This window comes from Hoplias malabaricus, chromosome 12 (assembly GCF_029633855.1).
Source record: "Hoplias malabaricus isolate fHopMal1 chromosome 12, fHopMal1.hap1, whole genome shotgun sequence".
NCBI lineage: Eukaryota > Metazoa > Chordata > Actinopteri > Characiformes > Erythrinidae > Hoplias > Hoplias malabaricus.
The window spans coordinates 5,681,949-5,705,140 of record NC_089811.1 but is presented as its reverse complement, the minus strand read 5'-3'; the positions used below and the strand labels follow the sequence as shown (position 1 = coordinate 5,705,140).

The 23,192-nt window shown below is 39.5% G+C and overlaps 1 protein-coding gene across 3 annotated transcripts in view; it reads left to right on the top strand.

Moving 5' to 3' along the window:
• The first annotated feature begins 629 nt into the window (after window positions 1-629).
• ikzf2 (IKAROS family zinc finger 2) overlaps window positions 630-23,192 on the top strand; it is a 45,466-nt gene continuing 22,903 nt past the window's right edge. For 2 of the 3 annotated variants that reach the window (XM_066641018.1, XM_066641015.1), the window contains exons 1-4: window positions 1,965-2,087; window positions 6,476-6,524; window positions 16,072-16,176; window positions 22,871-23,062. In XM_066641018.1, the coding sequence (XP_066497115.1) occupies window positions 6,497-6,524; window positions 16,072-16,176; window positions 22,871-23,062 (325 nt within the window). In that variant the 5' untranslated portion in view covers window positions 1,965-2,087; window positions 6,476-6,496. Of the gene's footprint in view, window positions 668-1,964; window positions 2,088-6,475; window positions 6,525-16,071; window positions 16,177-22,870; window positions 23,063-23,192 lie in introns of those variants that run through there. The other variant, XM_066641017.1, reaches the window with a different exon arrangement.

Here is a 23,192-nt window from a genome sequence, read left to right as displayed (position 1 = left end):
GACTGGGTGAATGAGTGCCATTGTTCTCAGATGTGAGTGGGTGAAACTCTCCAGAGATGTACTCCTATGACCAATTTTTTTTACATGAATTTACTGATTCAAAAGATGCTTTGCTGTCATGTGTTGATATTAAAGTTTTTTTTTTATTTATGTGTTCATCCATTCATCCTGTTTTCATCTTTGATTTCATTCATTCATTCTTTCTGTTTTTTATTTGCTCTTCCATTCATTGAGTGATTTGTTTAATGCCTTACTCACATTTAAAGAGTTTGTTAATTATTATTTTTCTTTATGTATTTGTTTGTTTGTTGGTGGCTGGGGCTCACCTTGCAGACGCGACCACACGAGCCCTGATCGGGTGCGCATGAATCGATCACCGAGCAGGGACTGTGTGTGTGCGCGCCAGCGCAGTAGCAGCACCGTGTGTGTGTGGATGTGTGTGTGTGTGAGAGAGAGAGTGTGTGTGTGTTGTGTTTAAGTGTTTGATCCTCAACCTGCCGCGGTTGCTCCACACGTCATTCTTACGAGCTTTTCCGTGCAGGGTGTGTGTGTGTGTGTGTGTGTGTGTGTGTGTGTGTGTGTGCGCGCGCGCGCGCGTGTGTGTGTGTGTGTGTGTGTGTGAGATCCACGCTTGAGGAGATGGGACTGCCGCTGCCGCACTGCTGAGGTAAAGCGCGTTTACACTCAATATATTAACGTTCTGTTTGTTTTAACGGAGACATTGAGCGCGTGGGAAGTAACTGACCGTGACGTGCGTGTCCGCTGTAGGTCTGTCTGTCCTTTACTTAGAGAGAGAGAGAGAGAGAGAGAGAGAGAGAGAGAGAGAGAGTCTGGGTGTCTGTCTGCGCGCGCTTCACCTGTTGCTGCTGAAGAGCTCCGTAGAAAAACTCCACAGCCCTGTATCCGTTTTAAAGCCGCGAGCGTGTCTTGGTCGGCGAATAAAAGCCTCACAACTGAACAAACCCTGACCCTATACTCCTTCCAGAACCACACTCTTAATAACACAGGTTCCAGAACAGCCGAGTCCCTACAGAACCTTCCAGTGGATGATTCCTTGGATGAGATCCAACCAGAAGGTGTGTTTTGCAAGTTTAAAGAACCTTCACAAAGTGTAAAAAACTTCTAAGATGGTTCTCCAAAAGGTTCTCCGCACTAAGTCTTATTATACAGTGCTATTCCTTTCAAGAACCACTGTTTAACTGGTGCAGAAGTTCTAGGAATAGCTGAAGATACTTCACCATGTGATGTTCCTTGTAAAATGTGCTTTACCTTCACTCATTTATAAATAAGGTTCTTTGGGGAACCACTGGTGGTGTACTTCAGAACCTTGCTACGGATGGTTCTGCAGAGTATTGACATTATTTAAATGAGACAGACATGGATGTGAAGGTTCTAGAAGTTGGTAGAGAACCCTCAGGGTGGTCCTATAAAAGTCGGGTTCATCTTGGTCTTCAGAAGGCAAAGTAAAAGCCTCTTTTAAAATAAAATAGAGAAAAGAAAGGAAAAAAAGGGGGCTGTGCTTATTTCCTTATTTATAGCTAATTCCCAAGGAACCGGTGGATCCAGTTCAGCTTTTTTACTCATTCTTCCCCCAGAGCCTGCCACTGTTTGACCGTAGAATCCAGCTGATGAGCTCAGGGATTTTTTTTATTTATTTATTTTTTTTTCCTCTCCCACTTTGGCTTTCCATTGGAGGCCTGGGCAAAAAAAAGTCAAGACAGTCTTGAAAGGCGTACAGGTGGAAGATAACTCTCTCTCTCTCTCTCTCTCTCTCTCTCTCTCTCGTCTCTCACTTTCCTTCCTCTCTCTCTCTCTCTCACTCTCTTTCTCTCTTCCACATTGGCTGCCATTGCTTACCCACTGTTTTTTTTTTCCTTTTTTTTTTTTCTTTCTTCCTCTCACTTGTGCACTTGTGGCCGATGTTCTCTCTCCTCCTCACGAGTGCCATAGTCACCAGCAGCTTGTAGGAAACGTGTGGTTTTGGACATAACTCACCTTCCCTGATTTTTGTATATTTTTTCATCTCGTTTTTGGGATCTTTTTCGTTTCCTCAGTAACTCCTCGCTCAAGGGGGGAGACAACGAAAGGTAAACTTCTCTAGTGGCTCGCTGCCTTCTAAACCGGGAGGGCCAGGAATCAGTCTTACTGCAGTATTACTCACTGAACAGCTTCTTACTGTCTGCGCTACTTTTGCTTTAGTCTACAGGGAGCTGCGTTACAGTGTTTTCCACGCTACAGCAGTGTCCTTCCGTTTGTCTCAATGTCTCACTGAAAACTGGACTGCCTCATACAGATCTCACTACACATGTTTATAGCTGTTTTTTTATTGAAATAGTTGATTAATTATTGAAGTGTGTCTGTGTTTTCTTACTATTGGGACATGTGCACATCTCCCTGGGGTCGAGGGTGGTGTCAGTGCTTCGGTTCCTCATCCGCTAACTACTTTGCCCCAATGACTGTTGGCTTTTTTCTTTTTTGGTTGACAGCTATTAACACTGTCAAAGCCTTTCGCTGTGTTCTTCTGGTGTAACCCTACATTCCTGTTATTGATTTAACTCATCCGTTACACATCTATTAACACCACACAACATTTTTGCTTAAGCAGCTGTTATAATACTTCCTTAACCTTTCCCTCAATATCGACAATCCTTACCATAACCTGTCCTAGAATGATTAACCCTCTACACTACACCTCAAGCCCACTAATGTTGGTTCCAATCTAAAGCCTAGCCCTAATGTCGATTCGGTTCCACTAACCCTGTATCGCAGCAAATATTATTTCCCAAATGTGTCAGTGTCACGTTTTTGGTGGCACTGAAGGGTGAAATGCACACATCGCTACAATGGCACTAAGCCCTTGTCTAAGCCCTAAAACCTGAACCAAACACGTATCCTAAAATTCTTAGTAATAGCATGTTTAGTTCACACTTTATTAGCACTAAAACACGACAGTGACACACTGGCTCTAAAGCAAAACTTAACACTGAGAGTGTCTCTTATATAAAGCCTAACGCTAACAGAGGTTCTAGAACAAATCCTAAACCTACCAAAGATTCTAAGGCCAAATTTAAGGCTAGTGCTGGTTCTAAACCAAAGCACTGAAGCTGGTTCTGATGCTAAACTTAGCGCTCAAAGTGGCTCCATTTGAAAACTCAACACTGGCTTAAACTTGACCATAACACTGGTTTCTAAAGCTAGCTTTAACCCTAGCACTGATTCTAAACCCAGTGCTGATGCTGGTTCTAATGCTATTCTTAACCTTAATGATGGGATTAATCCCAAATTTGGACTCTGGCTAGATTTAGACCTTAATTAAGGATTAGTTTCTTAGTTTCTGAAGCCTTTGAGTGTGTGTTATCCTGTATATGATGAGAGCCATCATCTATAGCCTTTACATTTAGATCTGAGTTCTTATGGATCACACTGTAATGAAGCTCTCTGCAGGGTTTGTATCTTTGCTCTGTCCCAATACTGCACTAGAAATGGAGAGAGGTGGTGTTATACGAGGGGATATATGTGGGTCATATGCTTGCGTGATTATGGTTATAATATTAATATAATTATCTTTATCGTTTACTTACATTAGACACAGATGAGAGTTTGCTAATGTGGAAAATAATCTGGGGGGTGGGGGGGGTGAGGAAGGTGATTATTAATTATGCAAGTTCTTAACTGAAGGGGAGACACACACACACACACACAAACACACACAATGTCATGATCTCGGTTTCAGTCCTTTGCATTTCTCATGGAGACAGATTAGGAGGCTAAAGGATAAAAAGTCTCTTGGCATTGAGCCTCTCGAGGTGATTGAGGGAAGCTGGTTTAAGACTCAGTTTGATCAGAGGTGGCGGGTTTTAGTTGATGGTTTAAACCTAGACCTGCAGCTGTAAAACTGAGACCTGGGCCTTGTAATTGGAATTCATGCAGTTGAGTAATTTGTTTTGTATTCTTTTGTGCAGTTTGGATGCGGTGGATATGCTGATTCTGATCACGGTTGCAGTTTACCATCACGCAGCAATGAGGAACATAAATATAGTGCTTTGTGAAGTGCAGAGAATAACTCTGTGGCATTTTTGACTCATAACGCGAGTTACATTATAATGTAAATGGACAAAACTGGCTTCAAACCAGGGCTATGTAATATCACCATAATCACTGTTATTCTGATCAATTATATATATGCATATATATATATTTTTTTCTCTGAATACATCATTGGTATCGCTCAAGACACAGATGTTGTGTTTCATTACAAAATAATCTTTGTCTCTTGCTTTAAATTAAATGGAATTTGATTTAAAGTAATTTAGTAATTTACTGCGTTTAAAAATGTAGTTGTTTTCATTGATTTATTTGTAACGTTATGCTTTTTCACACTAAAACAAACTGTTCAAAGTGGAAGTTTCAATATCCGAATTCCTACAGATCAACCCATAGATTTATGATACTTCTATTAAAACACAGAGCTCTGCTTTAATATTTATACCTTTAGATTAAGAGCAGTACTGAAGATGCTGTTGGCAAGCGGCCACGGAATATGCCTTTGGCTGATGACGTTAAGATTCTGACATATGTTTTACTACCTTTGCCTTCTTACTTTGCAGAAGGCCGCCTCCGAAGGCCGTTTTTTGTTGAGGTTTTAATTATTTATTTTGCATTATTTAAAATAATTTAATACATGTGATATCACTTTTAAACATGTGAATGCTTCGCCGTGGTGTGATTCATGGCCGGTTTTATTAGTTTAATCTTTCTACCGAGTCCCATAGGAGTTTGAACTTGATTGGCTTATGCATTTATGTTTTTTTTTTTTCTTGAACAGAAAGTTTGAATGGCAGTATGAATAGGTTTAGCCCTTTAATGATAGAAGAGCTTGTACTTATTTTGTTCAGATATCTGCCCCGTAGCTGCTGAAAAGCTAAACTGTGATTCCTATATCTATCTATCACTATATATAAATATATAAAAACTAAAGATACACATTATATAAACACACAATTCCCAGGATTCATACAACGCTATCGGTCTGATGAGATGTGATCGTTCTGGTTGTTGCTCATGCCTGCAGTAGTTGCTGCACTTTTCTCACAGTTTTGCCAGAAACTATCGCTGCAATGTGTTACTTCCCCAATAACGTGTTTAAGTTTTTTTTTGTTTTTGTTTTTTTTCTTCTCCCCCCTCCACACAAGCTTTTACAGCTATTTGCGATAAGCAATGATTTTATGCACTTTTCCCAGCCATTGTCATGTGAAAGCTATAGAATGTGTTTACACACACACACACACATATAATTTATGTGTGTGTGTGTGTGTTATATTTATTTAAAACTAAGGGAAAACCATCCTGACAAATTTGCCTGCACTTTATACAGAGTTATACCGTTGTTGTTGTAGTGCCATGTATTTTCAGATCTGAAGATGTAAGTCACCTTATTGAAATACTGAATTATGTTTTGAACGATAGGCATATGTCGTCTTGGGAAAGTTATATATCACTGTAATACAGTGTAAAATGCTGTATAAATACAAGCATTTATTAAATGGAACAACGATGTTAGGGATGTTGGGGGGGGGGGCAAATAAATAAATAAATCAATAAAATGTGTCCTCCATGTTGTCTGTTGAAGGAAATTCTTAGTTGTTCCATCTGTATCTGCTCTCAGGCTTGTGTTTAGTAAAAACACTGTTAGTTAAACTACAGCAATGGAATTTGCTGAAAGGAAAGTGCAGTACCACCACCATGCTTCATATGTAATAGCATTGTTGATAGCTGTCTTCTGTTAACTCTTAATTAAAACAAAAAATAGACACACACACACAGACAACACACACACACACACACAGACAACACACACACACACACAGACAACACACACACACACACACACACACAGACAACACACACACACACACACAGACAACACACACACACACACACAGACAACACACACACACACACACAGACAACACACACACACAGACAACACACACACACACACAGACAACACACACACACACACACACACAGACAACACACACACACACACACAGACAACACACACACACACACACAGACAACACACACACACACACACAGACAACACACACACACACACACACACACAGACAACACACACACACAGAGACAACACACACACACACACAGACAACACACACACAGACAACACACACACACAGACAACACACACACACGCACAGACAACACACACACACACAAAAGTCAGACTCTCAGCTCTGTGTCTGCTGCTAATATTAGTTCTGAGCCCTATGTTTGTGTTCTTTTCCTGTGGCCATCGTTGCACGTTACGGATGTCCTATAGGTAACTTGTGCATGCATGTGGTCTCATTTGTGCAAAAGCGAGCAAAGGGTTGCTGGAAAGAGCCACTTTCATTACACAAGTGTGACCTCTGATGGCTTCTTTTCTCTTCTTCTCTTTTTCTTCTCTCCACAGCTCTTCCCCCACTTCACGGACATGGAGGCAACGGATGGCTATCTAGCAAGTAAGTCTGACCTCTGTCTGATTACACTGCGAGGATTATTTACATCGGTCAAAGTTTGTTCTGATTATGAGATATGTAATTATTATTAAACACAACAGGATTTTTACTATTATTCATTTGAACGGATAGACTGTTTCTACAGAATAGAAATGCGTATAATGAGTATAAAGGAGTGGACGATATAGCCAACATAATAGAGCAATACCCTTAATGCACTAAGCTGTTTTAAATGTTTAATGTATCGAAGACTGGACGACCTGGTACTGACCAAAGTTCCTACCAGCTTTTCGCATTTGCACGTTAACACACAATAATCCGTCTAAACAAGGCCTATTATTCACTCATTTACTCATTACTCACTCACACTGATAATATCCAGGGTATGTTCAGAAAAACATTGTATTGCACAATATATCACAATAATGATCTAACATCAGCACCCCACACCATGCGTTGGGTAATATTCGCAGATGTTTCTTGCACACGTATTCACCGGTGGGGTGGTATTATTGTAGACAAGTGAATAATAAAGCTATGCTATATTTGACCAATTCTTAATCATATCATAATATTTTAAGTTTTAATTGTGTTAAATGTTTAATGATTGAACTTTCACTAATGAATTTTGGATCTAAGCAATAGTCAGTGTCTTCGTTCTCAATATTATTTTTGATGCACCATAAAAAAGGAGTGTCTCCAACGTTGTAAATTGATAATATTTCATAGCAATTCTTTAGCCACTTGACGAAGACTGAGCTTTTCCTCAGTACTCTCGATTTTGAAGTAAAGAGGAAGCAATATGTTCCGATGGAGGTGGGGGGGGGGGGTCTGTTGTCATCGTGGGCTAGTTTATTTAGTTGCATTTTTAATTTTATGCAATATTAACACACATATATCTATTTCTTATTTGGAACATTGAACAATCAACGGAACATTGAACAAACTTTTTTTCTTTTCTTTTAAATATAAACACGGCCTTTCAATGAAGTAATAAATGTGTATCTTCAGAATAAGAACTGTACATTACCAGCTAAAAATTGTATATTTTAGATTTTGTTCCAAATTATTTTATAGATCCACTGGGGGCTATTTGAATCATACAAAAAATAAAAAGAGCACTACAGGAGACCTGGTTTTCACTACACAGTGATGATGTTTTGAGAGGCTGATTTTCAGATGTGGTCTCTCTGTAGTTGAATCCCCCTTCAGAATGTTAAAGAAGAGAGTTTCTGCCCGGAGCTGTACAGTGTAGGTATAGACCTGGCCGTGCTTGGTTAAATGCATGAAGCAGAAGAACAAATAAGCTGTTGAAGTATCCCACTAAACGCTAACATTTCTGCTCTTGGCTCCCTTTTGAGATTTGTTATCTGCATGGGGCTGCAGTACCAGGTGCTCAGTGGTACCTTCCCGCTGCTGACTACCCCCCCCCTACACCCCTCACCCTCCTTAGATTCCCTCAGATGGAACAGGCAGATAAAATGTCCCTCTTCAGAAGATTCTCGCAGGTGTATTGGAAAATAAAGAAGCTTTTACAGTTGAATGTCTTTTCTTCCAGAGCCTTGTAACTTGCAGATTAGCAAAATGGAACGAAAGACGTTAAAAATCACATTCAGTTGTAGATGAGCTTTTGATCGACTTGTTTTAGTTGATTAAACGTCATGGAATTTCAGAAATGTCAGAGACGTAAAAGCAAGCCTTGAAATAGAGAATGGGTTTTGAAAGCATTATAGGCTAATCTGCTATTAGCCTGACTTGACCACACTTCTTCATATTTTCGTTATTAGTTTTTAAAGTTACAAAACACAAGACTTTTTTTTTTTTGTAGGAGTTTATTCATAAGGCCACAGCACAACTTGACATTACAACATGCTCTAGTCGTCGTCAAAGCAGCTCCAGCCAATTTCTCCCTCGAATGGGCGATGAAAATCAATGCTGATTGAAATTAGCCTTTATAGGTATTGGTGGAGGCTTATGTCAATTGCTATTTTGAAATTTGACAAAACACCTAAAGTTAAACACAAGTTAAACATTGGCAAAATTGCAAACGCCAAATGTGGTAATGTATATAAGGAAGAACGTATGAATACAACAATAACTACATATTAAAAATGCTTTAACTCTCAAAGAACTAATGTTCCGAACACAAAATAAATTGCAGCTGACTTTGATTTCACTCTGTGGTCAATTTGACAAAAAAATAAAAATGCCGTTGCCATTTTAAATTAAATTACTCGTGCAGAAAAGTATTTCTAGCAGCATGTATATGTTTTGTTGAAACTCTTAACCTTAGTTTGTTACTATTAATTACAGTGTATATATATATATATATATATTGTTATCACTGTGTTAATGTGAAACATCATATATTGAGGAAATGGAAAGCTCATATAATATATATGCTAAACTTGATCTTCTGAAGATCGCTCTATATCGAGAATGGTTTCTCTCACCATGATAAGCCAGGAGGCCCTGGTCTGAGCCACAGACGATGACCACAGCCTAGCGTGTGGCTAAGTAGCAGCTCTAGAAAAGCTTGCTGCTGACTGAGGAAGAGCACTAAAACCAGGGAGTGAGTTTCTGTCATGATGTGGAGCTCTGGCTTGAGCCTGACAGGAAAAACCAGATCCCAGCTCAAAAACCTGCATGACCGCAACATGCCACAACCAATTGCTGGCTGCGCATGGAGAATGGATCCTGTGAAAAACGCTGCCTTTCCTCCTGTACCGAAATTTCCGCGCAGTACCTGCCACTTTGCCCAACCCTTTCTTGCTGGAATGGGCCAAGAGCCAAAATGCGCAAATCAGTTCAGGTTACTGTGAGTGTCTGCCTCAAAACAGATCTAAGCCTGCATACAAGTAGCTTAATATGGATAATAGGGGTTGATTTTTATTTTTTTAATGCATTGGACAAGCGTTGGACTAAAGTGCAATGTCAGTAGTCAGGCGTTCCTTTTACAAGTTTCAGTTTAGTTAAAGCTAATCTGAACCTGAGTTCTAGTAATTTAGCTTTTCTTTTTAACCCAATCTTAGACTTTTCACTGAATCTAGACTCATTTTGGCCTACATTTACGTATTTTTGTGGACTTGGTAGCAACTGATTAAGCCATGGTTTGGACTGAATTGCACTTTCCAACTTATTTTGTGATTGCAAATTCTAATTAGCATGCTAATCTCAGTCTATATTCACATCTTAGCTTGGACAACAGGCGCTGAATTCATGCCTGTCCCTATACACAGATTAAGCTTATTCTTGGCCTAAACTGCCTGGAGCGTCACCATTGAAAATTCCAGTTATGCTATCTTAAGCTTGATCTCGATCTGGGAAATGAGCCCTTAAATTCCAATGAAAAATATACGCTTCTCTGTAGGGACATTGTGCAAGCAAATCATGATTTAGTTTTTTTTTTTTTAAAACCTTAACGTCCTTTACCTTTAGTTTATCTCAACACTAATGCATGCGGTGACTGTGAATTGTTGTCTAATTACTGTGTAATTCCTGCGTAAAAACTGATATTTGGAACCATAGGTATTGCAGTGAGGGATTTAATGTGGGCTCAAATATAAGTTTGCGTGGGAGATCAAAAAAAAAAAAAAAAATCCATGACAATTCATATTCCATGTCCAAAAATGAAAGCGTATGGAACTATCCATTCTGCAGTTTCTACTCTTCCCTCGAGTTGAGTCAGTGAGCGATCTGCTTATGACTCAGCAGTCTGCAGTCACTCCTGTAGTCTCTAGTGGGCTCTCCTACGACTTCTCGGCTTGCATCAGCACGGGGGCAGTCGGTAGCCTTTTTAATATTATCCCTGAGCAGCTGTCCCACAGTTAACAACACAGGCAGCCCCAATGGGGCCTGCGGGCAGTCACAAAGGTCTGAGTGTGAAGCTGTCTGTGACTGTGTGGGAATGTTAGAGGCTGCTGATATGCGGAGTAGAAAAAAATAACGACCCAAGAAAATAAAAAAAAGAAGAAAAATATGAAATGAAATGGAACAGTAGTGAAACCGTGAAAACCACACCGAGTGTGTCATAGCTTGTCTGAGTTCTTACAGAAACAGTGTTTGGTGGATATCAGCCCAGTTTTTTTTTCTTTCCTTGATTTTGCAGCCCTTATCACTGGCCTGAAAGTTGCCTGGCTACTCTCTCTCTCTCTCTCTCTCTCTCTCTCTCTCTCTCTCACCCTGGGGCTGATAAGCTACTATTCGTTGCCAGGCCTATCTCGTTCCCTAAGAAAGCTGGCCAGACTGGAAGGCCAAACGGCTAACGCTCCTCTGTTATGGAAAATCCTCCCCTCCGCCGTCGCTCAAAATCGGAGCTCTTTGCTTGTTCCCGTTGCCAGGGGACTGCCGGTCACCTGAGATTTCCCTCAACCTCGCCGCAGTAACCAGAGACGGACTCTGGGATTGTGTCATTGACTGCCTCTCTCTCTCTCTCTCTCTCTCTCTCTCTCTCTCTCTCTCTCTCTCTTTCTCTCTCTCTCTCACACACACACACATACTCACTTCTAGACAGACACCATCTCCCTTACTCTGCAGTTGCACATAATAGGCTGCTGTAATGCTCTTGTATCACCTCCCGCTCTCCCAACACACTGTCCCTTCTCTTGTCTTACCTTCTTCATTTATTTACCAGCTTGAACATTTTTGACATAGGCAAAGTAAGCAATGTTCTCAATTATTTTAGTACATGGTTTCAATATTTGGTCAAATTGACCAGTCTGGTGGTCCCCTTTGAAATTTACATTAAAATGTTATGGCCCAAGACACTTCATATAACTTCACATACGTCAGGGCAGGTTAAATTGCTCTCAGGTGAATGATACATTAAACAGAATGTACACTGACACAGAAATACACTGAGAACCCCACAAAAACATGCACTACTGCATGGCACCAAGTTCTGGCTTGAAAATCGGTCAGATAACATGCTGTAGTGGTCATATCTGGTGCATCAAATTTAAAGCCAAACCATCAAAAGAAATAAAATCACAAGATACATATCAGAAGGTTCAGGGTTTATTTCCCATGGCTCAGGCAAGTAATGCATTTCACAAATCTAGGAAATTCAACCCAAAAATAAAATAAAATAAAATAAACAATGTTGGCACTTCTGTTTACATCTGTGTTTAGAACTAATGTATCATTGTTTTTTTTGCCAAAAAAAAAGAATCCTTCCCAGTAAACAAGGAACGTCCCTGGACGTTCAAAATAGGTCTAAAAGTAGTCAGGGCATGTTTTAAACGTCAATGGGCGTCCAAAATCCATCTTAATAAGTTAGTTAATTGGTGACCAATTAATAACGTCAATGGACGTCCAAAATACGTCTAATAGTCGTCTTTTCAATGTCTGTGTTTGGACGTCTTTTCAACTTTCGTTTTCAACCTTAAGAGAACGTTGATTAGACGACAGTCATTACGTTATTTCAACGTTGAATCAACGGTTAAATGTTTACTGGGTTAGCTCTCAATTTTTGCCATGTATTTACTTATTTACACATTTTTGAAAAAGTGTTTTGGCTCAAGCTCCGGATTCAGACAAATCAATACGCCGAGGTCATGTGAAATATATTTACATTGACCTACAATATTAATGGTATATGTTTTCTTCTCTGTGAGTTACCACTTTGGAGATACAAGCATTTGTTTCAATATCGATGATGAGAACAACACATTACCTGACCTTGTGTTATTATTATCAACATAGGCACAGTGAACCTTACAGTTAGACTGTGGTTCAACAAAACACAAATTTGTTAATGTGTTAAGCGTAAAAATAGAAACAAACACAAAACGATGATTGCATTTCCTCACCTCATCTCATTCAGCTAATCCAACCTGTTTAAAGGAGGGACTGACTAGATAGGCCGGATACTCCATTACAATAGAGAGCTTAATCTTTGACATCCCAGGTACTTTCCACTCTTTATCAGTCATAGGCAGAGCAGGAGGCACAGCTGTGTGGCACCATGGACATTTTGGGACGATAAAGTCTCTACAACAAACAGAAACGATGTGAAATATCAGACTCTCTGGTGGGACGATTGTTCATATGTAATGAAATGTCACAGCTAAACACAGCTAACACACACATCAGTGCCCCCGAGTTTCAGTGTCACGTTTTTGTAGCACGTTTTTGAGGTGTAAAATGTACGTGTTAAATGCACCCCTGAACCTTGTCTAAAACCATAACTCTAATTCCTATCCTAACCCTAAATCATACACATACATTCAGCAGCAGCATGTGCACATCACACCTAACACTGACACCTTTGTCTACGTTTGCAGATGTGTTTATTCAAAGCATTAGGTGTGTGGCCTCTTTAGCAACCACTAATATGTCATAATGCCTATATAATTTCATTTTCGGCGTAGTCTCCAAATATTTTATGTCTCAGTAGTTTGTGTAAATTCCACAATGAATAAACACATATAAATGGTCTAAAACCACGTTGGACTCAAAATAAATTTATACATTTTCGTTGTCCAATTGAAAACATGTATCTGCATTCACTTCCATTGAAAGTTAAGATTTTTGTAACGTCTCCTTTAAACTTACTAATTGTTTTTAAATGAATTGCGAGGACATTTTGTCCTAATAAAGAAATACAGTGCATTAAATACAAAGTTATTCAACTATGGGGCAATAGCCAAGTATTGCTTTAACCGTTTGCTCTTTCAGGATGCAGTAAAGCTCAGTGTGTCTTAAATCAGCATCTATCTATCGTTGATTTTATATTTACTGAGGATATATATATATATATATATATATATATATATATATATATATATATATATATATATATATATATATTTGTCTATCAGCTCCTAAACAGCTTCTAATATCACTGAATATCCATAGTTCCTTTGGTTTCACTCTATATTGCTAAAACATAATTGAACATTTCCTAACTAAACAATAATTTTATTTTAATGAAACTAAATGAAATGTAGGTGGCACGGTGGCACAGCAGGTAGTGTCGCAGTCACACAGCTCCAGGGACCTGGAGGTTTTGGGTTCGATTCCCGCTCTGGGTGACTGTCTGTGAGGAGTGTGGTGTGTTCTCCCTGTGTCTGCGTGGGTTTCCTCTGGGTGACTGTCTGTGAGGAGTTGGTGTGTTCTCTCTGTGTCTGCGTGGGTTTCGTCCGGGTGCTCCAGTTTCCTCCCATAGTCCAAAAACACACGTTGCAGGTGGATTGGCGACTCAATGGTGACCTTAGGTGTGAGTGTGTGAGTGAATGTGTGTGTCTGTGTTACCCTGTGAAGGACTGGCGCCCCCTCCAGGGTGTATCCAGGTGTGACCCTGAATTGGACAAGCGGTTACAGATAATGAATGAATGAATGAATAAATGAAATCTGTGACCATTTCTCAGACTATTCCTCTTGACTCATAATATACAGCTAACCTACAAAAAAAAAAAAATAAATAAATGAATAATGTACACGTGTGTGTAATAATGGAATGCTAAAGTTGTTATAACAGTGTAGTGTATGTTAGTTCGGTTTAATTGATGAGTGAAGCATGTGCATTGTCTGGCCTGCTCTGAAGTGGTCAATAGGAAAGTGGATCGGTCAGGAAAGGCTGGACGCTGCACCCCTGGGTGGACGTTGTATAGAGGGTTGTGGCCTGTGTTCACAGGGTGCGGAGAGATGAGGAAATCCAATCTGGACATTGAGGATGTGGGTGAAAGCTTAATAAGCGCTCCCTGCAGGAGATGATGTTCTGTTGCCACACACACACACACAGACACACAGAGAGAAAGAGAGAGAGAGCATCCTGGAACTGGAGAAGAGCACTAACTTGAGTAGGGAAGTGTATACTGTACTTGAAACCAAGAGAACTACACTGCTTCCTTTAAGAGGCTGAATGTAAAGTGTAATGTAGTGTACAGTTGAAAGGAATGTACAGTGGGCAGTTGAAACCCTCAGCGGGAGGTCTGAAGCTCAGTGAATTGCTTTGGTGTCTATTCCTGGTGTAGTTGATGTTGATCTTCTTCCTGCAGACCCCTTGGTTTAGCCTAGCAGGTAATTAAATAAATAAATATATCAGGTATGATTCCTTCGAATCCAGCAAGCTCCCTATGCTGCACCAAAAAAAGGGCTTTGGGCAAGACTCGTAACGCTACGTTTACCCACATGCGTAACATGATTAAATTTAAGTTACTGTAGAAACGAACATCTGAAAATGTTCATAAATAGAAATGGAAATATTGTTTAGTGAGAAAACACACTTAGATGCCTCTAGAGTTTCGGATCTTATTTAATCTACATGTCCAACACCCAGTATCACAGCAAAGTGTCTAAGATATATATGTTGGTGCACCAACATGTCAGTTTCACAAAACTGTGGTGATTAAGTGTGAAATATACACACTGCTACAATACCACAGAATGCAACCGTGAGCCTTGCTCTAAACCTAATCCTAACCCTAACTTTAAGTGCATCAGTTGGCATGCCCCTAAGCCATAACTGTAGGTCTTACATGTGTTTTTTTAATGGCAGCAGGTGTGTGTTACACTGGAGTGGCAAATATCATGTTGGTGGCACGGTGGCCCAAGCAGACAGATGTGTGTAGACATGGAAATTAGTGTCCAACTTTGATTTGAGCAGGATCTCATTGAGAATCTTCCCCACTGGCCCATGCTTGGAGTGTGGTGATCTTACACCTTTCATCCCATGTTTCTCTATGAAGACTAAACTATATATTGTGCACATGATGAGGCTAAATTCACTATTTATAGAAGCTGGCTACACTCTGCTTTTTTGGGCTGGGTTGAGTTGTCTATTTTTACAAAGTTTTCCACTGAAGTTGGTGGCGTATTCTGCTCCTCGCTATCACACTGTATGCAGCTAATGTCTGGATGCAGAGGTAGGCAGTTCATTGATATGAACACATGTCAGTAGAGCCATATCCGTCCGGACCTACATGAGTGTAGGGTATATGTACAGGGTGGGCCATTTATATAGATACACCTTAATAAAATGGGAATGGTTGGTCATATTAACTTCCTGTTTGTGGCACATTAGTATATGGGAGGGGGGAAAGTTTTCAAGATGGGTGGTGACCATGGCGGCCATTTTGAAGTCGGCCATTTTGGATCCAACTTTTGTTTTTTCAATGGGAAGAGGGTCATGTCATGATAGCAAGCCTGTGCTAGCATTATTTTCCCCCAATTTTTCAGAGGATGATTTTGGTGATGAACCAGATCTTTTTCAGCTGTTAGGAGTCTGACTTTTGTTTATAGCTTTTCATTTTATTTTGTTACCCCCCCCCCCCTTCAGTGTGGTCTCTGACTTTTGCACATCATTTTTAAATCTGCAAATATAAAAGATAAATACAAACTTTTACATATTTACTATGCTGAAGCGTTTTTGCCTGAGAGGTTTGTTAGTGAATGTTTGTCTTTGCATTTATTCATAACTAGGTGTTTGTGAGATTGTGTAAAAGTGTGTGTGTGTGTTTGCTTATGTGTTTATGAACAGAGCCAAGATCAGTGCTCTGCCTGAAGTAGGGCGATGTCCTCAGTGCACTTGTTTCTGTTCGTCTCCTAGGTAACGGCGACTGCTCTCCTAGGAAGGAAAACTCGAGAATGCTGGTGGACCTGTCGCTCGACGCACCCAACGGCCAGCATTCCCAAAGCCCCAGCTCTCCAGCCTGTGAGTCTCCTCCCACACACACACACATGTATAATACACACAGACACACACAACAGACATGCACATATACACACACACACACACACATGTATGTATATACATAAATACACTCCCATAGTTACCTCCCGCTCCACGGGTCTGTATTCCGCAGAGAGCTCTACAAATAGATACTCAATCTCCCTCTCAGACACAACACACACACACACACGCACACACACATGCTTACATCACGCATAAAAGCCTATATCTAAACTATGCCTAAATTTTAAACATAACTTTACTCCCCACAAGGAAGGGAAGTCCTCACAATGTGAGTGTGTAAACAAGTTTTTGTCCCTGCACACACACACACACACACACACACACACATTCTGGTGTGTTTTCATTTCTTATGCCTTAGTTACCTAAATTATAAATTAATTATTTGGCTTTGAATTCAAAATAGCAGCCAGTCATATGTGCTCTTTAACCCCTAAAAGGCCTGTTGCATATAGAAAGAAATGATCACTCACTCCTAACACAAGGGGAAACAAGTAAACATATATATGATAGATCCGCATTGTTGATACTTACCATATTGTTGTTTGCAAGTCAGTGATTTGAATTTGCTGAGAGAGCTCAGGGTTTCATCTATATTTTGGTCAAGTAAACAGGTGCAAATTCAACACTCCCAATCAACCATGAAAATCACAGGTAAACATTAGTGTTGCATGTTGATATGGGAATCACATTAGTATTAAAGCTGTAGCCACAAATGTTTGCTTAAAAATCAGTTTGCCTTGGGTACATGTTAATATTTGAGTTACATTTAAACCATGCATCAATGTCGATTAAAAATGTCCCATATTGCGGCATACACATTATAAATCTCTTCTAATTATAGCCTTGTAATTATATTTATACATGTTCACAAGATGGAATACAGTGTCTCTACAGTAACTTCAACATGTCTGTGGGTTAAAGTTGTCTTCCATTGCTCAAGAGCTGAGAAAAAAGGAGAACTGAGCGAGCACAAGCGTGCAGTGGATTGAGGAAGAGCCCTTATCTTACCCAGTTAAGAGAAAACACGGGTCTCAAAATAGTGGTCATCTTATCTCAGACCTAACGGGACAGTAGTATGCGTATGTGACATCTCCCTTCCTCAAACACTGGTTGAAATAGGAGGAGCTGAGGGCTCCGTTTGGGTTTTGTCATGGTGAGCTGGTATACTGAGAAAAGGGAAGCTCTCAGTGACTGAGGGACGCACACCACCATCCCAACGTAGTGATGGTCACAGTGCGGAGAAAGTTGAGAAATGTTGTACAGAGTAAAGAGAAGCTGCTTCAGTTTGTAGTGTCACCATTCCTTAAAGGATTTTGCATGTGATAACGGCCAAAAACGTTGATACTTTTTACTGTAACAGAAACATTAGAACAATTTAGTATCGTATAAATAATGGACTATGAGGCCAGTCGTTTGGAACTGTGTTCTCTGGAGCACCATCTGGGGTATGAACTAACACAGCGAAAGGGGACAATTTCCATATTAATGGACAGTTACATATTTGATTACATAGGGAGTTACATACTGAGTTACATAGTACGTATACGGTGTATATAGTATATAGAAAATTACATAAATAATTATATGATTAATGAAATATTAAATCGCATACTGAATTGCATAGTATGTGAGTTACATGGGTAATTATATATTGAATTACGCAGTGTGTTACATGCTTAATTACATAGTGAATTACACAGTTAATTACATAATAAATTTCACAGGGGGATGTGTCCCTATAAGTTGAGAAACTGGAAAAATATGTGACATACAAACAACACTTTTGTCATCTGATTAAAATCCCTAAACCTTTTCAAAAATCTGGCCTTTAACCTCTGGACTTACGCCTCTGAAGTTGTAATTTCCACTGCTATCTCATGCCGTTAAGCTCTTAAAGACAGTAATGTACACGTTCTACACCTTCCCTTCCGTTGTTCTCAGTAGGTAGGTCACGGAAATGTCAAAACAATAGAAGATGACCTTGTCAAATGTGTACGAATTTACCTTGAGACCACGCTGTTATGGCGATGTTGCAAATGGCGGCCGAGTGAAAAGCGAGGTGGCTGACAGAGGTGTCTCAGAGGAAGCATGTTTTGTCTTCACCCGCCCAGTGTGTGGAGTTAAGTTAACAGCTAATGGGACAATGGAAAAAGCAATGCTATGGATGGAAATTCAGCAATAGTCACAGATATGGGGATTTAGTGTTCTCCTCCCAGCGTGTTGAGTTATCCCATAATTGGCTGCACAATTTAACATCAGTTGCTGTCCTTTGTCCAAAGGGAGCATGTGCTGCCTTCACTCTTCCAGCTTGGGAATGTTGTGTGATTTTGTGACATCACATAAATGTGGATGGTTTGGTACAATCTTATTATCTGATAATCTTTTGTTATGAGTCAAATAATCAATTTTACTCTGAATGTCTCTACGGAACGCAAACAAGCCGAGTCTGTTTGAGCTCACTTACAGTAACAGCTCAGCATGGCTTGAAGAAAGTCATGATTTAGGCATGATTTAAAACAATGCAAATTAGCGAGATATCTTCCGTTATGTTTTAGTTAAATTAGGCTCATAGTTCTAGAGCAAAACTAAAGAAGCACAGATCAGACATCAAACACACGTTGGCTGTGTACTCTGAGGGTACAGCCGGGGGAAATCGGAAAGTGCTCTCTAAGACAACAGAGCAGAATGTGAGGGATAAAGGCATAAGGCTAGATTTGGCCTCCAGCAAACACACGGAATAACCTTGTGGTGCTGTGACTTTATTTTGTCTGGTTTCTCTGTCTCGACTCTCTCTCTCTCTCTCTCTCTCTCTCTCTGTCTTGGCTCAGCTGCTTTGATCAACAAGAGGATGAGGAGGCTAAAAGATTCTGTGTGTTGTTGTCCAGGCAACCATTTCAAGTTCACTCAGCTGCAGCCACCAAAGATGCTCCATGCTTTCTCTCTGTGTGTGTGTGTGTGTGTGTGTGTGTGTGTGTGTGTGTGATGGGGAAAGATATATAGAGAGAGGGAAAGAAGGTGCATTTCTTTCTTCATGGAACCTGTTGATGATAAAAGTCAGGTGGAATGGGGATATGTTGATTATCTGGAAGGTGTAAAGGTGCTGGTCTGAAACCCACTCTCTCCCGCTGTTGGTGAGCTATTAAATTATTCACCGATTAACGTCAGTCTTGTTTTATATTTATTCATTTTAAGTACTGTAACTAAATAGTGTGAAACAATAATTGAGTGCCATGGGCGAAGGATCAAGCCCCTGTATTTAGAAGTCAACATTACACTCATCACCAAATATTTAAAATAATAATGAGAACCCATCAACATTTAGACTGGTCTCAAATTAGTGTGTGTATAAATTATAAAATATTTAAAATTCGCATATGTGATGTATATTTCAAGCAACCCAGTATGAAAACCTGTCCGAAAAACTTCTCCTAAGCCTAATCCTAACCTCAATCCTAGGCCTAAACCTGACCCTAAACTGTAAACTCCAAAAGCTTAGAAACAGCAGTGTTTGTGCTTGTGTAACTCTATCACTAACAGGTTACAGCACTGTTTCTACAGCTCACCAGAGAGTTCACCAATGCCATCAGTATATAATAATATAACATTATAATATTGGACAATATATAATATTAGACATTTCTGCAGTTGTTTATCCAACAACATTTTATTTGTTTTCATTATTTCATTTTTTTTACTTTTTTTAGTAAAATATGTAAAAAAAAAACGTTAAACATTTTTTTTTTTTTTTTACAAATTAGAACAATCATCCGAATAGTGTAAGCCCATATGGCATTTTTTTTTCACTAAAGGCTCTGCAGAAATAAGTGCATATACGGCAAAAAAGGAGCTATGAAGGTATTTATAACCTTGATAACAGTTTCATTATTCATGAACTGGAACATAAAAACGATATAATCTCTAAAGAGTCATGGCAATTTTCAGTTTTCATCACTAGCATCCAGGTTTGAGTCTTTTTAGCTTATACATATCATATCATCAGTTCCATATCCTTGATGACTGTGGATTTATCTTAGAGATCTCATTGCGAACTGGAGCTCTCCACTTTGCTGTGGTTTTGTTCGTTTGCTGCTCATTGATTTATACATGCATGACGCTATGTCAATATGCACCTGAAGGTATTTGATTGTAATTGATTGCTCATATGCTCTATAAGGTAGCAGCGCACAAGCAGCTAAGTTTAGCTTTACTGTTGAGATCCAGTATTTACCATTACATCATTTACATCACAAGCATTCATTGTCAGGTTTAATTATTTATTTATTTATGTTTTAAATTGTGGACTTTTTGTGTACTAGCTAAACATTGATGCTAAATTATATGCTCATTCCAAGATCATAAACACAATGCTTTTATTTTGTCAATCATATTAATATCATGCATGAAATTCAACTCAAAATGCATTCATCAAGACATAGAAATTGAACTGTAGACCCATCGGTTAGAGGTGAACTAATAACTGTGGGAATGGAGTTTAGCTGGCTTTGGGTTTTACTTGTGAATTTGAGGGATGTTGGTTGTGGTCAAATTGCGAGATTCAAGACCAGAGTCGAGCAACTTTGAAGCAGGGATGGGAAATAGAGTGACAACTGATCATGCCATGCCACATAACCACATTTTATATTACACATTATACATTTTATGACATTTAACACGTTTACCACTTATAGAAAGGCTTCAGTACCGTGGATGTGTTGGTTTAAATTCAATATTAATATTGAGTACTGCACTAGAACAAATTAAATTGGATTAATGCCCTGTTTGTAAGAAAACAGCTTTTTAGGTACATTGTTTATTAAGGCAAATGTATATACAGTCATATGGGTCACCTCCACAGGATGCACTGGGAAGTTAATATTATTCACTGATCAATTCAGCAGATAATATTGACAATAAATTATATTTCATGATGAATGAGGAAATATGAGGGGTTTATATCTATTAATTACGTTTACATGAGGAATTTACACTGACAATGTGCAACATAAACAATCACCTTCTAGTAGTTATTTGGAAGTGTTCTGAGTAAAAATTGAATATTTCACGTGGGCATTTTCATGCTAAAGGGCATGTTACTTTCAGACTCCCCACGCCCAGCTGCAGATCAAGCTGAAGGAAGCTGTGTTTACTTCTGCAATATTCAGATCTGACCAATGCAGTAAGACAAAGAGTTTACCCTGTTTTCCCTGTGCAGGGAGTCTAAAATCCCCTAGACACATTCACAATGACTCCTTCTCCTGCTTGACCAATGGTGTTTGACCCCCAGCTAAATACACACATGGCACCTTAGAGTAAATAAAGTATACATTTTGCAAAAAAAGTATAAACCAAGTAATTCGGTTTGGTTTTGATTATTTATATATATAGAGCTGTTCGGCCTCCAGGCCTGAGTTCCTCCAATCACAGTGCTGGACCTGTGTTTATCAAAACAAACACAAGGGGCACTGAGAAATAAGAGTATTGACAAAGAGAACTGAGTGAAAACAGCTAAAACCCAGAGCTTCTGTTCCTCGATTCTCACTCCTGGGCTCTTGCAATGAACTGAACTGTGGCTCATTCTGTTTTAAAGGAGCAGGTGCTAAAACCTGCTTTACTGAACAAGTCTGTAAACCGGGAAATAATTCTGTTGTGGTGTTTTATTCTCGTGGTATTTTGAAAACAAAGAATATCACAGAAATTTCAAGCAGAGATTCATAACTGTGTTCACTTTTGAAACTGTCACTCAATATGTCGCCTTAAAATAATAATTTATAATCTAATAATTACAAATGTATTGTTTAAGAGGTGTTTAATTCTTTATATTGTATTATCATTATTATCTCTACCCTTGATTGCGCAATGTTAGCAAACTGAACTGAGAGTTCACAGGCTCGAAGACCTATTTTCTTCAGAAGGAGGTGACTCAAGCCTTAGTCCTGCAGATTAAAGCTGCAGCAGTGTTAGAGGACAGGCTGGGCCGGATGGTGTAGCAAGCCACCCGAGCATTTTTCCACCTGATGCTTGGTGGAAGATTGAGGAGACATTTTTTTTCTTTTCTTTTCTTTTTAAATTTGTGTTGAGATGGAAAAATGGCGGGCTGGGTGTTTGTGTGATTGCGTGCCACTTCAATGTGTCCTTTGTGTGTAAGCATGTCTATTTTTGGTCATGCCATACTGTGTGTTGGGGGAGGTGATGGCTGTACAGGCCAGGAGCCGACTACAGGGCGGCGCTACTCACACTGTCAGTCAAGTAGAAACCCACCTGCCATTGATCCCGAGGGACGCTGTCTGCTGTTGCCTTGTTCCTCTTTAACCTCTAAGACTTCTGTCCAGACTTCCTTTCCCTATAGTCAGAACTGCACCTGGTAGTTACATAGTAGTTGTAAAGTGGTTGCATAGTAGTTACATAGTAGTTATTAGTTATTGAAGGTTAAGTATAAAGTTAGTTAATTAAAAGTCTATGGGGTTAACTCAACATGCTTAAGCTATTAAGGTGGTATTATAATATTAGAGATATGTTTAGAGAAACAACAAGTAATATGTGATTGATATTTTGAGAAGAAAGAGACAGATATTTACCTATTTACCAAATGGTTTAGATACATAATGTCTTCTAATTGACTAATTGTCTCTGTCCTGTGTTGTCTTTATCGCAGCTCACACGATAAAACAAGAGGAGGGAACTGAAGAGGAGACAGAAAAGAGAGCTCAGGCTCCAGAGGAAACAGGTCACAGTGGTGAGGAGGGGTCAGTTCTGGAAGATCCTATGATAGAGAGTCCAAGCAACCTGCAGGACACTGGGCCAGGAACTGAGGGGCCAGCTGACTCAGGAGTACGATTACCCTCTGGTAAATATCCAGCACTTTAAAGCTTTTACAGGTTTTTATATAGAGAAGAGCCAAACCGTGATCATATAGTTTTGATCAGAGCATCTCCACTGTGGCAGCTGTTGTGTGGTAGTGATGGGATGCAGTGATT